Source organism: Mytilus californianus, unplaced genomic scaffold (genome assembly GCF_021869535.1).
Source record: "Mytilus californianus isolate M0D057914Y unplaced genomic scaffold, xbMytCali1.0.p SCAF_5, whole genome shotgun sequence".
Lineage (NCBI taxonomy): Eukaryota > Metazoa > Mollusca > Bivalvia > Mytilida > Mytilidae > Mytilus > Mytilus californianus.
In genome coordinates this window covers 5,798,485-5,816,327 of record NW_026262701.1, presented here as the reverse complement: position 1 = coordinate 5,816,327, position 17,843 = coordinate 5,798,485, and the positions used below count along the sequence as shown (strand labels likewise).

Sequence of the window (17,843 nt, the reverse complement as noted above, 5' to 3'; positions counted from 1 at the left end):
TATAAAGAAAAAGAAGGAAAAATAATACTGACTGTATATATATCTTTAAAAAAAAAATCTAAATTTTTTTTAGAAATTTACCTGTGACGTCCCTTTTGTGGCGTTGATCCAGTCGAGTGAAAGACAGTTCGTGGTTCTGTTGTGCTGTTTTGTGTGCTGTCCTATGTTGTTTTACGTGTTCGTTTTTATTCCGTGGTTAGTTTGTCCAAATGTACTATTGTATTGTTTATTTGTTTATTTCTCTGTCCTGAATGTTCTTGCATTTATATGTACTGTATTCCTGTCATGTAATGGTGTCATTTTAGTGTTATATTTAACATTGCCATAAAAGTGCGAGGTTTGGCTAGCCACAAAACCAGGTTCAACCCAACATTTTTTTCTTAATATGTCCTGTACCAAGTCAGGAAAATGGCAGTTGTTATCTTATAGTTCGTTTCTGTGTGTGTTGCATTGTCGTTTGTTTTTTGTTCACTTCAGTGTTTCCGTTGTTTCGTTGTTTTCCTCTTATAGTTGATGTGTTTCCCTCGGTTTTAGTTTGTAACCCGGATTTGTTTTTGTCTCAATCGATTTATGACTTTCGAACAGCGGTATACTACTGCTGCCTTTATTTAAGTAATTGGTGGTTCTCTACTTAGAAACAGTAATATCTGTAGCTAGATATTTTTAGATTTTATAGTAAAAGTGTTGGTATTCAGTGGGAAATCTAATGACAGCAGGCCATAGAAGCTTGGTGTAAAATTGGTTTAAAATGTTGCTATGCGAATAAATTCCTGAAGAACCAACTTCAATATATTTTTTTACTGTCTGTATAACTCTACATGCTAATTTTTCGTATATATATACAGCTAGATCAGAGAAAGTCAGGGAAAAAATCCAAAGGAATCGATTGATATGCAGCAAAGATTGGCACTTTTGAAATTAAGTTATTATGCAAAATCAAACAGATCTTATGTCGATGTAAACATTGAATGTGAATAGATCGAGAAGACCGCAAATACTTGTACAAAACTCGAGACGACCTTTTCTTAATATTTTATACAAAATAGTAGAAAGATACCTACTTTATAAAAATAGTTATCTTTAATTTTTTTACCAGCACAGACAGACTTTTAAATGTTTATAATCACGAAAAGACATTATAGTTTTACAGCTATAAATACTTTACCATCATAAATTCTGAGTGTACCCCAACTGCGTTATTAGGTCAGATTGAAATCCCCGACTAAAAATAAACGTACTATCACTGGTCCGGACATATACACCTGTGTACCCTTATTCTTCCATTCAATTTCCATCTGCGACATTGGTCACACGTGTAATTACCGATTTAACAGAAAAGATTTTTTGCTGTTGCAAAGTTTTCTGGAATTGCTTAATTGCTTTTCAAATTTATATTGTGTACTATTGGAAAATTATTCCCTTGTTTGGTGTTAATTTCTAGACAAAATTATTTGTTTTTTCTGACTAAATTTAATTATGGACTATAATTTGAATAGTCCTTTCGTCGCTATTCCTGGTTCGGACTATCTCTTGGATGGTTCACTACCTTTAAGTCCCCCAAACTACCAGTCCATTAACCGGAGTTTCGACAACGGTGTCTGGTAATGCTACCTATCCGACCCTTTCACAAGGTTCGGCCAAGCATTTGGGGGAGGGTGGTCCCTACGTCAACTTCGGCGACTCATACCTTATCTAGGCCTGTTAATTCATCGGGTACAATTCGTTCTGTCCCAGGTACAGCTATGGGCTTGAACTTGCCAGGTTCTAGACCCCAGTTTTCTATTGTGGATATATGCTTTCCAACTCGGGCACCCAACCTTTACCCTCATGGTCTCAGCCACCTTGGCCACAGTCTTACCGTTATGTTGGGTTTATGCCAAACCAACCTGGTTTTTGGCCTTATAGGGACAATATCTATGGTCCCCCTTCTGGGGTAGCTACTGCTTCACTAGTAGCAGTATCTTTGACTCCTGCAGTAGCTCCTTCTAACCCTGTAAATGACTCTCGAGCTCAGTCTTCTAGCTCTTCTCATGGTAATCAGGATTCTGAGTCTGCACCATCCTTAGATGGTTTTCAGAAGTTACTTTTGGACTTTGGTGAGTCTTTCAAGGCTGAGTTTAGTACTCTATCCAGTCGTATGTCTCTACTGGAGAATAGAGTTTCTTCTCATCAACCTTTTCCAGCTAAGTCTTTAGAATATGATTAGAGGGAAGTTGACGAGCTTTCTGTTTTCCCTGGGAGTCAAGAAAGGGCTTTCCTCACTGATGAGGATGTTGATAGTTCTTCTTCTCCCAAGGTATCGAAGACGGCCCCTGAGCCTACTTCTAAGTCAACTCACCAACCTTCCACCTAGAGACTGAGGATCCGACTTCATCCTTGAAGGATCTTAGGGATAAGGTGTATACCCTGATGAGGGATGAAGTACATATCCCTTTTGCCTCTCCTTCCAAGCCGAAGAGACATTCTTCAACTTATGAAGCTTCTTGTGGTATTTCCCAGGATACTGTGACTTCTCACAATTCTTTTCCTAAATCTGGCCATATGGCATTTGCTTTACAAATTATCAATGAAGGTATTGCTAATTCGGCTAGTGAAAAGGTTGCTAATACCAATATCTCTGGATTTGGTATGTCTTCCTTTTCTGATCACTTCAAGTACAAAGATTTTGATATCTCTGAATCTTCGCTGGGTAGACTTGTTCCCATTTGTGACAAATCTTTTTCATCTTTATTGGGAACAAAGCCAGCAGATGGTCTTCGTCTCACTCATACTGTTTGGGCAAAGACTGAGAATCTCCTTCGTAGTTCTTCTCAAGTTCTTGGCACAGCCGAACATTTTCTAGCTGCAACCGGACATTTGCATAACATCGAAGATTCGGGTGTTCCAGCAGAAGTACGATCTTTCTTACTTCAACTGGATAAAGCCCTAGTTCATCTCAGTTTTCTCAGTGCTTTTAATGGGTTCTATTGCTAATTGCACCCTATCTAAAAGAGCAGAGTTTCTTGAAAAAACTTCTGTTGCTGAGTCTTGGAAAAAAATCCCATAACTCCGGTAAAAGCTCAGGTAAGCCTACTGGTGGTTTTAAGGGCCCCAAGAAATCTGGGTCTAGTACATAGGTTCTTGCCCCCTCGTACGTTATTGACAGCTTCCCCAGGGGAAAATTTATAACAACTTCCTGAAAAATCTATACCAGTAGGGGGAGGTTAAGTTTTTTTCTAAAGCAGTGGAAGAAAATCACCTCAGACTGTTATGTGCTGTCAATAATTCGAGGGGGATTAACACTTAAGTTCAAGAACCCACCTCCTCTGTCTGTAGTTCCGATAAGTTTGTCTCACACTCAGTCAAGTATCAACTTCTATCAGTAGGAGTAGAAACTATGTTACAGAAATCTGCATTAGAGGAGGTGTCGCTCTTAACTCTGTCTCCGGGATTTTATTCCCGTCTTTTTCAACATTCTAATTTTTCCCCATTTCAAAATGGAAACCAACAGATCAATCAGGGCTTCAATCCTTCCAGGAATGTGGACTACCTCTCTTGATCTTTCAGATGCTTACTTCCACATTCCCATTTCCAATACTTACTGGAAATACCTTCGCTTCGTTTGGAACAACAAAGTTTTTCAGTTCAAGGCTCTCCCTTTTGGCCTATCTACAGCCCCTTTGGCTTTTACCAAAATCATGCAGGCAGCTATAGCTCACCTACATTCCTTGTCTATTCAAAATCATTCCTACCTAGACGATTCCCTTCTCAAGGAATTTTTCCCAATCAAATTGATGGTTCAGACAGATTTGGTCATCAATTGCTTTCTGTCCCTAGGCTCCCTTATTTCCCGGAAAAAGTCAGAGATAGTTCCTTCTGAAGACTTTGTTTTCCTGGGAGAAAATTTCCTAACCAATCTAGGCCTAGTTCTCCCCCCAGAGGAAAAAATTACAAAACTATGTCAGAAAATACATTTATTCCTGACTGTTCAATCAGTCACAGCACGTCAATTCTTGCAACTTCTGGGTCTATTGAATTCTCTGGCAGATGTAATTCCATTGGGACGCCTCACATTCGTCCGCTTCAGTTTTATCTGCACAAGTTTTGAATTCCAGCTTCACAAGAATGGGAAGCATTGATTCCAATCACTCAGCATCTATTTTCACATCTTCAATGGTGGTTAGTACGGGGAAATGTAATGAGGGGCCTATCTCTGTCCTCTCAAGTTCCCAGTCTAACTTTATTCACAGATGCCTCCACCCTCGGTTGGGGAGCATATCTGGAGGGGCTTAAAATCTCGGGAGTCTGGAATCCAGATCTTTTGGAAGAGCATATCAATGTATTGAAAATGAAAGCAGCTCTGTTTGCACTGAATCATTTCCAACTGTCTCTAAAGAATCAGTCTGTCATTCTGGCCACGGACAACACAACAGTTGTAGCTTATCTCAAGAATCAGGGAGGAACTCACTCACCTTCTCTTTATCAGATAGCCAGAGACATTCTCCTTCTGTGTTTTCAACTCCAGGTTCATCTAGTGGTGTGACATATTGCGGGGCACCTCAATATTCTAGCCGACACTCCATCCAGATACCTTGCTCCAGTATACACGGAGTGGGAACTACTTCAAGAAGTTTTCAAAGCTGTGACTCTTCATTGGGGTCACCTCAGATAGATCTGTTTGGGACCAGTCTCAATCACAAACTTCCCACATTTGTGTCTCCGGTTCCAGATCCGAAATCTTTTGCGGTAGACGCAATGAGCCTATCTTAGAAAGGAATGTTCGGGTACGCCTTCCCTCCTTTCAGGTTTCTCTCCCCAGTACTTCAGAAAATAGCAGGGTAGAATTTCAAGATCATAGTTATTGCTCCAGAAAGAGAGGTTTTTCTGAAGGAGCAACCAAGCATCTCACAAAGTCTTTAGAGACTCCACTAGCCAAATGGTCAATCTTCTCAGATTGGTCAATCATCTCAGATTGGTGTAGTGAGCGGGAAATCGATCCTTTTCAAGTCACTGTACAACAATTAGCAGACTTTCTAGTTTTTCTTTTTGAATCCAAAGGACTATGTCCCTCTACTATTAAGGGATATAGATCAGCTATTTCAAGAACTATTCATATTTCTTGTGGTCCAGATTTTGGAAACAATGGGCATATTTCTCTTTTGGTTCGTAGTTTTAGTCGTGAAAGACCAAGACAAAAAACTTTAGTTCCTAAGTGGGACCTTGGACTAGTTTTATCTTTTTCAAAACTTTCTCCTTTTCAACCAGCAGAAAAAATAGATTTAAGGTTTCTTTCGTATAAATGCTGTTTTCTTTTTTTTTCTGGACGGAGAAGGAGTGAAATCCATGCCTTCTCTATTTCTGAAGCTTGCCTTCGATTTAACAGGGATAAATCTTCTGTTACTCTTTTAACTGATCCTGCTTTTTTGGCCAAGAATCAGATTTCAGATAAAGTTGCACTACCAGTCGTGATTCCTGCAATCCCTAGCAATTCTATTTTTGTACTTTTATGTCCAGTAAGAATCCTTTTTATTTATCTGGATAGAACGAAGAGTTTACGTTCTGTTTGTAACTCAAGACTCTTTATACCTATTAAAAAAGGAATCTCAGATCTTTCTGTTAAAACTATTTGGATATGCAAATGCATAAATTTAGCTTATGGTTCTTCTAAGGTAGAACTTTTGGATAGTTTTAATGTTAAAGCTCATGATGTTAGGGGTATCTCTACATCCTGGGCTCTGTTTAACAGTGCATCTTAAGACGAGGTGCTGTCTGCAGGTTTCTGGAGAAATGAAATGAGAACTCTTTTATCTTTCATTACCTCCAATCTATGGCTTATTGCCGAGAGTTTATACTCTCTTGGACCTATAGTTTCAGCACAAAGATTAAACTTTCCTCCTGTTTCTTCTGTTACAGGGGATTCAGCTTTACGTTAGATTCTGTTACTCAGAGTTTATGATGGTAACGTATCTATAGCTATAAAATAATCATATTTTAAAGTAAATTTGGATTTTATTAGATAAATACTTACCATCATAAATTATAGGTCCCACCCGCCTCCCCTCCATCCCCATTCCTTACGTTTCTGTCTTGAGGAAATTGAATGGGAGAATATGGGTACACAGGGGTATATGTCCGGACCAGTGAAAGTACGTTTATTTTAAGTCGGGGATATTCCATCTGACCTAATGACGCAGTTGGGGTACACTCAGAATTTATGATGTACCTAATAAAATCCAAATTTACTTTAAAATTTGATTATTCTCTATTGAATATACATGTGACAAGAGCAGACCGGTGTGCTTGATAACTTAGGTGTGAAAAAAATAAGCACAGTTTGGGAAATTGTAACATGCTAAGGACTTTTTGCAACACTCAGAAAATTGGTGACCCGATAGATCATTCGATTTTGTATGTACATGATTTTTTCCAATTTTTTTTATCAATATGCAGCAAAGATTGGCAGTTTTTAAATTTCAGTTTCACAATCTTCTTAAGCAATTATCTCGATAAATACTGAACATAAAACATCGTGTATTTGCATGTATATTTCTAATAACACAGTTTAACAAATTATTTCTTTAAAATGTACAATTATTATTTAGAAATAACTTTTGATCAGTATCCTCACCGGTATTGTTTTCTTATTGACTTTCTCGACTCTATCATGAGAAGAGTGAATTTTCTTTTGTTTTCGTTCACTGGATATCCCACTGTAATGCTTAAACAAACATTAAGCCTGATTTTAACGACAAGAATATGATGTAAATATTGTACAGTGATATTGGTGGAAGAAACTTTTATTCATATTGTGAACCAGAATTCTTAGAAGAGGTGTGCCTACATTGACAGAGTTTATATAACAGATTACAGTTTCTTCAATATTGAGGATTTTTGTCTCGCCTATGACGAAAGTCTCAGAATGCGGACATAGTTTTCCAATTTGGAGACGGCGACAGAGGTGTAAACTATTTGTTAAATGCTTTATATTTTTTAGAAGTTAGAAGACCTGCATGATTCATACCGTAAATTGTATGCAGATACCTTATGGTAGGAAGTTTTTGTCCGTCATCCTTGATCTCTTTTGCATGGTCCAGCGACTGCTTGAAAAGTTTAGTTTTTTTTGTCATGTGAATTTCTCACTAATTATGAGTAATAGGATAACTATATTTGGTTTATGGTTCCTTGCAAGGTATACATGTCCGTCAGATAAGTTTCACCTGACCTCAACCTCATTTCATGGATCAGTGATCAAGTTTAAATTACGTGATTTTTCTCGGATACTGTAAGCAGTAGGTCACTGCATGTTTTGCATGGAATGCTTGTAAATGGTACATGTTAGTCTGGCAGGTTTCATTTGACCGTGACCTCATTTTCACGGTTCATTGGTCAATGTTTAGTTTTTGTGTTTTGGTCTGTTTTTCTTACACTATTAGACACAGGTCAACTTTAATTGGAGTATGGAATGATTGTAAGGTATATATGTATGTCTGGCAGGTATCATCTGCCCTTTACCTCATTTTCATGGTTCTTTGGTCAGTGTTATGTTTCAGTAGTTAGGTCCTCTTCTAAGATACTATAAGCAATTGGTCATTATTATTTAATGCATGGAACGATTGAAATGTGTACATGTTCGTCTTCGAGGTTTCATTTGACCTTGACCTCATTTTCATGGTTCATTGGTCAATATTATATTTACATGGTTTTGTCTGTTTCTTTTATAATATAAGCAGTTGGTCAACTATACTTGGTGTATGGAATGATTGTAATATGTTCATGTCTGTCTACCTTGACCATATTTTCATGGATCATTGATAATGCTATGTTTATGTAATAGTTGTAGTAAAACCTTTATCTTTAGGACTATCAACATAAAATCAATCATCATAAGTAAAGCAGGCCTGATTTCATCGTGTGCACTCTTGTTACTTCTGACCTCCGGGAGTTATGATCCTTGGTCTATTGGAAAATTGCACTTGTCATTTCCATGCAATTAATTATGAACCACTGGACCGATCCTTTTAAATTATCAGTATGCTGTTACTGATGACCAAAATTGGTCAAGTAAGATATTGACAATTTTCACTTTTGCCGTTCACAATTTATGGTCCTTGATAAATTGGAAAATACCTTAATAGGCTTAGAATGTGGCAGGTAAAAAAAGCATGAAAGCGCTTTTTACAATACAGAAAACCAGGTTTTCGTTGTTATTCTGTGTTTTTCGTGTTTTAATGTACTATTATATTATTTATCTATGTATTTCTCTGTCCTGAGTGTTCTTGCGTTTATTTGTACTGTATTCCTGTCCCGTAATGTTGTCATTTTAGCGGTATTTCTAACATTGCCATATAAGCAGGAGGTTTGGCTAGCAATATAACCATGTTCAACCCACCATTTTTTCTTAAAATGTCCTGTACCAAGTCAGGAATATGGCAATTGTTATCAAATAGTCCGTTTCTATGTATGCTGGCGTGTGTTTTTGTAGCAGTTCAGTTTTTCTATTGTTTCGTTGTTTTCCTCTTATAGTTGATGTGTTTCCTTCGGTTTTGGTTTGTGACCCGGATTTGTTTCAGTTAAATCAATTTATGGCTATTGAACAGCGGTATACTGCTATTGCCTTTATTCTATCAATTTGACAGCTCATTCCCTTTTCATAATTAAGCAGGTCTCATTATATAATGCCTTATGTTAGGACTCACGATTTTAAGAAAACTTAATCCAAAAGAGAATTCAGAATTTAAGGTATTTAATAAAATTGTTAAAAGATTTGCACACATTATAAAACATCATCTTAACTGTATAATCCTTGTCAAACCTTCATGGAAGTCTATGAAACTTGGACAGAAGCTTTTTTACAATCGAAATCTAGAGCAATTTTTTTAAATATTTTTTCTTCCATTTTTTCGTATTTCACAAATAAATGGACTAATCATTTGTCATGTCGTGGAATATTTGCTCATTGTTGAAGGCCGTACTATAACATATAGTTGCTAACTTATTTGTCATTTGGTCTCTGGTGGTAATTTGTCTCTTTGCCATGGGCAATCATACCACATCTTATTAGCTCAACTGGCCCAAAGGTCTGTTAACTTTTACAAAGATCCACTCTGAAACTTCTGGGCCAAATTAAATCAAACTTGGCCACACTCATCATTGGGATATCTAGATTAAAAATGTGTTTGTTGACCCCACCTGCCTCCCAACATGGTACTCTTAGATTGGTACTTGTGTCATTTGCCTTTTGGTTACATGTTTTTGTACTCTATACAGATCTGATGAGTCAAAGCCCTATCCAATGATTTTTTTAGGTTGTTCTTATGTTGTGCTGTTATACCACTGTCCTAGTTAGGGGAGGGTTGAGTGCTCACAAACATGTTTAATCAAGTCACATTCTTTATGTGCCTGTCCCAAGTCAAGAGTCTGTAATTCATTGGTTGTACCAGTATGTTGATTGCTGTCCATTATATATATATATTTTTTACTGTTTTGAGATTAATCAGACAATTTTTTCAGGTTTGAGTTCTTTTACATTTTGTCATGATGGGGCTTTTAATAGCTTACCCTGGGCTTTGCTCATTGCTGGAGGCAGTATATGGTGACATATAGTTGCTTACATCCACATCCGTTGGTCTGGTGGATAGATGTCTCATTAGCTATCATACCACATCTTATTTTTAGAGGCTTGAACATGGGGAATCATTGCAACCACTTCTCTCCATCCGGACATGTAATTTATGAGTAAGAGCAAAAAGACTGGTCAACTCCCAGTTAGCACCATTTGTCCAGGTGGGGTGACATATCTTCCTGTGGGCTGTTACCTTATTCACTAGCCCATTATAATCAGACACCTAGTACAAAGGAGGATTCATATTCATATCATGTTCTTCTATCCCAAAATTCCACAAACACATTAAATTGTTCTAGAATGAACAGGTGAGTGCCTCACCTGGAATCAGAAAACTGCGAAACTTTTTATAAGCAATTTCAAAATGGACGACTTTGATGTAAGTATACAGTTATTATAATTATATCCCTCTACAATCATCTTGTCTTCCGTTCATCCAAATCATATTTTCATCCCACTTCTTCGGAGCTCCTAAACAGACTAACTTCATATTAGATCTACAGCTTGACAGTGATGAGTTTTAATGTTGGACTAATTTTAGGATCAGTCAGACACATACTTTCTGTTTGCAGATACTTTGAATTTATAAGGAAATGATGTCATTAGAGATTGTTAAAACAGCCCAGTGTCAAGAGTCCCACAACTCCTACAATAGTTGTCAAATGAAAATGGTGGAGATACGGTATGGTCAACTACACATAACAAACAATCCTATCAAGGGCGAAAGGGTTCTGGCAAATGATTGTAGTGAATTAGTGTTAAAATAATGTTACAGATGGACAAAAGGTCATTAATATGTCCCTTTGTCATAGTGTGGCTTGCTAAAAGAACCCCTTAAATTCCTCAAAATTATTTGGTAAAAATTGGTTCCATGTTGACAGCCCATCAAAATATTCATATTTGCAGCCATCATAAAATAAAATAATCTCAAATCTAGTTATTTTTACCAATAAAATAACATTATTTACTAAAGTATTGGACAAATAGTTTCCATGCATAGACTAATCCAAGATATTTGCAGTTTTGACATCAAATATAGTTTGCAACCATGTCGTTATATTCTAATCAGAACATTAACATGACTTTTCTGTACTTTTTTTGTTGGTATCTTTCAGCTTTCAAAATTTTAATAAAAATGAAAGGTTCAACAACAGTACAAATAAGTCAAATAACCTAGAATTGTATAATCTACCTAAAATAAAGTTTTTATTGTGACGATGATAAACTATTTGCAATGCAGATACTGATGGAAGCTTATAACACATTATTTTATTTTTTAAAAATCATTTAATGAAGAAAAGGATATAAAACAATGTTCCCTTTTTGTTTCCCAAACATCACACAGTCAGAATATAAGAAAACAATAAATTTCATAAAAATATAATAAAACCAATACTATCTGAATCACAATTTAGAATCATCTTATACATGATTTTTTGAACTAGCACTAAAAAAACAATAACAAATACAGCAATCAAAAAACATATCAATAAAATTTTATCAGAATTATTGTTGATACATACTATAACATTGAGTTCTTGCTTTTAAACAATCGCTTCTATAAAAGAAATTACTGGGCATAGTAAAACAAATGATTATCTCCCTTTAAAATTCATTACTAATTTAATATTAATTCTGAAAGCATATATACTATATGTTGAAAAGAGTTTGACAAATACTCTCATTTTATCACATCATTTCAAATTTACATTTATGTTTTGATGAAAACAAATTGGTCAAACACAACAATATACAATAATTCATAAAGAGGATAAAAGGAATTACTTCACGTATTGGACAGTACAATAGATACCACTAACCACCAACATTAACTCATCCAACAAACCAAATTCATTGGTTTCTCTAAAATGTTTGCAAATTTTAAACCAGTATTTTCTAAATTTAAAAAAAAAAAATTTTTTACCTTTTTAAATTGGAAAATTTTCCAATTTCACTTGAAAATTCTAATCAAATTACATTGAAAGTATTATTTATTTGGTTGCAAGTTATGTTACGAATTATGTATAATGCTCCTTAAATTCTGAATTTTATTTGGGAAGGGGGGTAAAAAAGTGAGACATAGCTGTCCTTTTTCTCATGTTGGAACTAAATGTACTTCATCTCATGTTGAAACTAAATGTATTATGCCATATACTTCAAATATTACATAAATCTACAAGAAAAGCTGATGAAAACTTACAAAAATGTAGGTAGAAAAAAGTGTACAAATAAAAATGCACAAAAATAAAAAAAATAAAACAGCATTTAAATTTTGTATTAATCAAAATCAACAGCTTCACAAATGATTTAAATTAAGGTCACAACTTTAACAAAAAACTATATGAGAAAAACATGTTTTAGTGAAATATGTAAAATGAATAAATTGGCAATGACACAATAATTCTGATAAATTTTCACCAATACAACAGATGATCTTTTCTTGAATACCCTACATGTAATAAACAGAATTACCCTTATCCTCATACAATATTATATATAAAAATCAACACATTTCATTATTGAACACTGGTACTGAAAGACAACCTGTGAACATACAAACATAAATACCAACACAAACAATTTTGAATTCCTTAAATTTTTATTTAAAAGAAACATCTGTTTGTTTTTTTCAATGTATTATAGTTAATTGTGATCCTGCCTCACTGTTTGACAATAGAGTTAGATAGAATACAATGATATGTTTATAATTATTGGATGTTAGGATGTTGCATTGTGTCAATTACTGACATGTGGCTGTAAATATTCATCTTGCCACAGAATTGCTGAAAATAACTTACAAAAATATCATAAGTTAAAAATAGTAAACATAACCACAAAACCAACAACTAACTGTTAACGTTCCAGTAATACAAAAATACATCAATAACATTAATTTTGATAAGGCACACAACTTAAAATATCTTTGGAATGAATTACAAAACACAAAATGGACTCCTTTAAGGAAAAGTATGCATATCTTTGGTTTGAAGAAAAAAGAACTGTATATATGGCACATGTTCATTTATGTTTGTAAGGCACATAATCTTAAATATCTTTAAAATAAATTGCAAAACACAAAATGGACTCCTTTAAGGAAAAGTATGCATATCTTTGATTTGAAAATACAAAACTATACATATGACACATCTTAGTCAGTGTATGTGTAATTATATGTATGGAAATTCTCTAATGTTTCCTTTTCTGTTTATCCATGTGAATTTTCTGGACTAAATGCCACAATTCCACAGACTGACATGTTACAACACCAAATTGATCTTCTGATGGTATTAGATCAATGACTGCCTTCAGTGTTTCATCCAACTGTTTATCTTCTTCATAGGGACAAGTATCCATATACCCAATCAAAGTATCATGAAAGCTGGAAGTATATAAAATATATATACATGTATATGATGTGTCTGTATAAAACTCAGTTGTCAAGCCCCTAAATGATATCTGTCACTTTGAAAAAATTATCACTTGTACCCAAATGCAGAACTTATGATTGTGTAAAACAAGGAATACAGTGGTGAAATATCATAAATATTTCATCTCTACCAATTTAGGTTTGGAGGAATGGACTTCAAGAATAAACTTAACCAAAGTTGTATTAGTTTGAAATGTAGGTCACAGTGATACTATTTTCAGAATGCATAAAAGAAATATTATGAATTCTTCAAAAATATACAAAAGCATGGAAATGTGTAATACCTATTTAATCAAGAATGGCAGAGGAATAAGGATAAACATGTGTTACAACAAAAATGCAAAATTAACACAGTTATTCATGTATACCAAAACCAAATGAATCAACTACAGATATTCTTACATAAACAGCCTCATTTCTTGATGCTTCAATATATACATGAAGTTAGAGAACAATTCTTACCTATGCAGCCTCATTTCTTGATGCTTCAAAACATACCGGACTTTAGAGAACAATTCTTACATATACAACCTCATTTCTTAATGCTTCAATACATACCTGACTTTAGAGAACACTTCTTATATATACAGCCTCATTTCTTAATGCTTCAATACATACCTGACTTTAGAGAACACTTCTTATATATACAGCCTCATTTCTTGATACTTCAATACATACCTGACTTTAGAGAACAATTCTTACATATACAGCCTCATTTCTTGATGCTTCAATACATACCTGACTTTAGAGAACAGTTCTAACATATTAAGCCTCATTTCTTGATGCTTCAATACATATCTGACTTTAGAGAACAATTCTTACATATACAGCCTCATTTCTTGATGCTTCAATACATACCTGACTTTAGAGAACAGTTCTAACATATTAAGCCTCATTTCTTGATGCTTCAATACATACCTGACTTTAGAGAACAATTCTTACATATACAGCCTCATTTCTTGATGCTTAAATACATACCTGACTTTAGAGAACAATTCTTACATATACAGCCTCATTTCTTGATGCTTCAATACATACCTGACTTTAGAGAACAATTCTTACATATACAGCCTCATTTCTTGATGCTTAAATACATACCTGACTTTAGAGAACAATTCTTACATATACAGCCTCATTTCTTGATGCTTCAATACATACCTGACTTTAGAGAACAATTCTTCTTCTTCATCTTCCTGTGGAACGTCTACTTTGAATACAATACATTCAAATATCACTTCCACCAATGTGTCTATTTGTTCTATAGGTAAACTGCTTATAACTTCAACAATAACTTTTCTTTGTTCCTCTGATAAATTTTTCTTGAACTTTTCTGAGATTCCTTCAAAGGCTTTCTGGAAAAGTTAAAAATTTTAAATGATAAATTGCTTCAATCTGAAATGTTCAGTAGAATGATTTGTAACATCAAATTGGTTCTCCACATGGTTATCTTTTTGTTTTAAACTTACTTAATAAGAATTCATCAACACTAGGATTTAATAAAAAAAAAAAAGATAACGAATGCTTAGAAATTCTAATGCAACATCGTTTGTAATGTTAATTTTGATTGGATAACGTCACTAATTTTAATGGCATCAATCAGCGCAGACGAAGTATGCCAGATTTTAAATGTATGGTTTCACGTTGTTTTCTGTCAGTTTCATTAAAATGGAGATAACAATATTGAATTTGGTCACAAATTAAGTTTACTGGCAACGTGTCATATCACCAATTGATACCGTCGGAGCTTAAAATACAATACAGTTATCTCCTAAGTAACTTCCTGGGTAATCAAAGCCAACACAACAGAGCGAACTGTCAGAGCTCTACTGTGATAACATCAAAACTAATTTTGATGTACTTAAATCTTGTTTACTTTGTATAAAAATAAGGAGATGAGGTATGATTGCCAATGAGACAACTATCCACCAAAGTTCAAATAAAGTGGATGTAAGCAATTATAGGCAACTGAACCGCCTTCAACAATGAGAAAAATCAATACCGTATAGACAGCTATAAAAGGCCCCCACATGAAAAATATGAAACAATTCAATTGAGGAACTAACCACCTAATTTATAACATAACAGTTTATGAATAAAATGCTCCGCTGGGGCCCAGCTTGATACGACCGCAGAGGTTGAACCCTGAACAGTTGGGGTAAGTATGGACACAACATTCAAGCTTGATACAGCACTGAATTTGGATTGTAATTAAATATTTGACACAGCATAGGTTTCTGACACAGAATGAATGTGGTCTAAGAACTTAAATTTTTTTAATTTACCTATTCAAACCATATCATTATTATCTGCTTTTATATATAAATCAGAAATAACCAATTTAAAATAGAAAATTTTAAAGAAAAAAAAGGAAAAAAAATCCCCCCTAAATTTTTTGAACCCCCTTATGATTCATCACCCCCAAACTCAATCCCAGCCTTCCCTTTGTTGTATGGTACCTTGCAGTACAATTTCAGAGAGATCCATACACTTGAACACCAGTTATTGTCTGGAAACTAGAAAAATGCTTGTTTTTTGGCCCCAAATTCCAAAACGTTTAGGGCAATTACCCCCAAACTCAAACCCAGCTTTCCCTTTGTGATATGGAACCTTGCAGTACAATTTCATAAAGATCCATACACTTGAACACAAGTTATTGTCTATAAACTAGAAAAATGCTTATTTTTGGCCCCTTATTCCTAAACGTTTGGGTCAATTACCCCAAAACTCAATTCCAGCTTTCCCTTTGTGATATGGAACCTTGTAGTACAATTTCATAAAGATCCATACACTTACACACAAGTTATTGTCATGAAACTAGAAAAATGCTTGTTTTTTGCCCCTTTTTGGCCCCTAATTCCTAAAATTTGGAGGCAATTAACCCCAAAAATCAATCCCAGCATTCCCTTTGTGATATGGAACCTTGTGGTACAATGTCAGAGAAATCCATACACTTACACACAAGTTATTGTCATGAAACTAGAAAAATGCTAGTTTTTTGCCCCTTTTTGGCCACTAATTCCTAAAATTTGGAGGCTAATTACCCCCATAATCAATCCCAGCATTCCCTTTGTGATATGAAACCTTGTGGTACAATGTCAGAGAGATCCATACACTAACACACAAGTTATGTCTGGAAGTTACAAAAATGCTTATTTTTGGCCCCTAATTCATTAACTGTTGGTACCATAACCCCCAAAATCAATCCCCACCTTCCTTTTGTGGTATTGAACCTTATGGTAAAATTTCATAGAGATCCATTAACTTAAACTAAAGTTAGAGTGCGAAAACCAATGTGTCTTCGGACGACGACGACGACGCCAACGTCATACCAATATACGACCGCAAATTTTTTTGGCGGCCGTATAAAAACAAATATGACAGACATGAACCAACGACAACCACTGAACTACAGTGTCCTGACTTGGGACAGGCACATAAAGAATGTGGCGGGGTAAAACATGTTTGTGAGCGCTCAACCCTCCCCCTAACCTGGGACAGTGGTGTAACAGTACAACATAAGAACAAATTATAATAAAAGGCTTAAGGCTGTTAAAGCAATTGCTACCTAGTTAATGTTTTTGTGACTTTTATTTTCATCCACATATAAAAGAATTAAACCTGACAGAAGTCATGTCTAGTGAGAAGTAAGGAGGTTTTAACTTTATATCAATAAAAGACTCTGACCTTTGTTAGTCTTGTATATCTTTTTTTAATTTTAGTTCATTTATATGTCTCAGAGTTTAGTGACATCCATTTTCACTGAACTAGTACACATTTTTGTTGAGGGGGTCAGCTGAAGCCCGCCTCCGGGTGCAGGATTTCCTCACTGTGTTGAAGACTCATTGGTGGCCTTATGCTGTTTTCTGCTCTTTGGTCGGGTTGTTGTTTCTTCCCTATTTCCAATTTTATTATCCAGCAGAAAGTCATTTTTACAATGTTTTACATTTCCCAGGGGGACAACATGTTAACCGGCTTACAGTGGAGGCAAATATATGTGTGGAAACGTATATCTCCAGAAGAATTCATAATAGATTATCCCCTTGTAGAGTATTCATTACTGGGCAATAATTTACAGGACAACCCATGCACCTGACTTCGTTATCTTTATTGCTTTAATTTTAATTATATAATAATGGGTTTAAATTTAACCATTCAGTTTATGTTGATGTTCTACCTTACAATAGTTTTTTATAGTAAGAATCATTCATTCATACATACCGATTAAATATTTTGAAGACAGGATCGGCTTTTAAAATTTTCATGAAATGCACCTTAACTGTATACTTTACCCCTTTCATCACTAAGGCCAGGTTTTTTTTAAATTTGTTGGTTTACGGATTTTTCACATGAAAAAGTCTGGTCGGAAAAAAAAAAAAAATAAATATGTTAAAAATAAATATATATTTCAGATTACTAACAATATTTTTGGTATGCTACTTTGTCTTCATTTCTTAAATCTTAGTTCCAAACTGAGGTCCCAAACATTATTGCTCAGCTGTTTTAAACATACAAAATTCCATCGTCATATAATTACGAAAAAGAGGGTATCAGGGACAAACATGAAATTAAATCGTCATTTCATGACCAAGAAAAAACAGCTCCACGTAGCTTTTCATCAATTTTCAGGAAACATGGTGAATATCTTCAAGCATGAAAACATGTGAAATAAAATTGCAAACATGTCGTACAAAAATAAGACTTTACTGTGTCAAAAACGAAATAGACTCATCCACTGGAAAGACGAGGATATTGGATTCATCATTTGTCATGCATTTCCATTTTTGATATCCAAATGGAAGAACTTTTTTTTCAATC

General features: G+C 34.7%; 1 protein-coding gene across 4 annotated transcripts in view; it reads right to left on the bottom strand.

Annotated features, from left to right (window-relative positions):
• Positions 1–10,865: 10,865 nt before the first annotated feature.
• Positions 10,866–17,843, bottom strand: part of LOC127702509 (E3 ubiquitin-protein ligase rnf213-alpha-like) — a 333,395-nt gene continuing 326,417 nt past the window's right edge. For all 4 annotated transcript variants that reach the window (XM_052206722.1, XM_052206719.1, XM_052206721.1 and 1 more), the window contains 2 exons: positions 14,187–14,380; positions 10,866–12,980 (listed from right to left, as the gene is read on the bottom strand). In XM_052206722.1, coding sequence (XP_052062682.1) covers positions 12,788–12,980; positions 14,187–14,380 — 387 coding nt within the window. In that variant the 3' untranslated portion in view covers positions 10,866–12,787. The remainder of the gene's footprint in view (positions 12,981–14,186; positions 14,381–17,843) is intronic.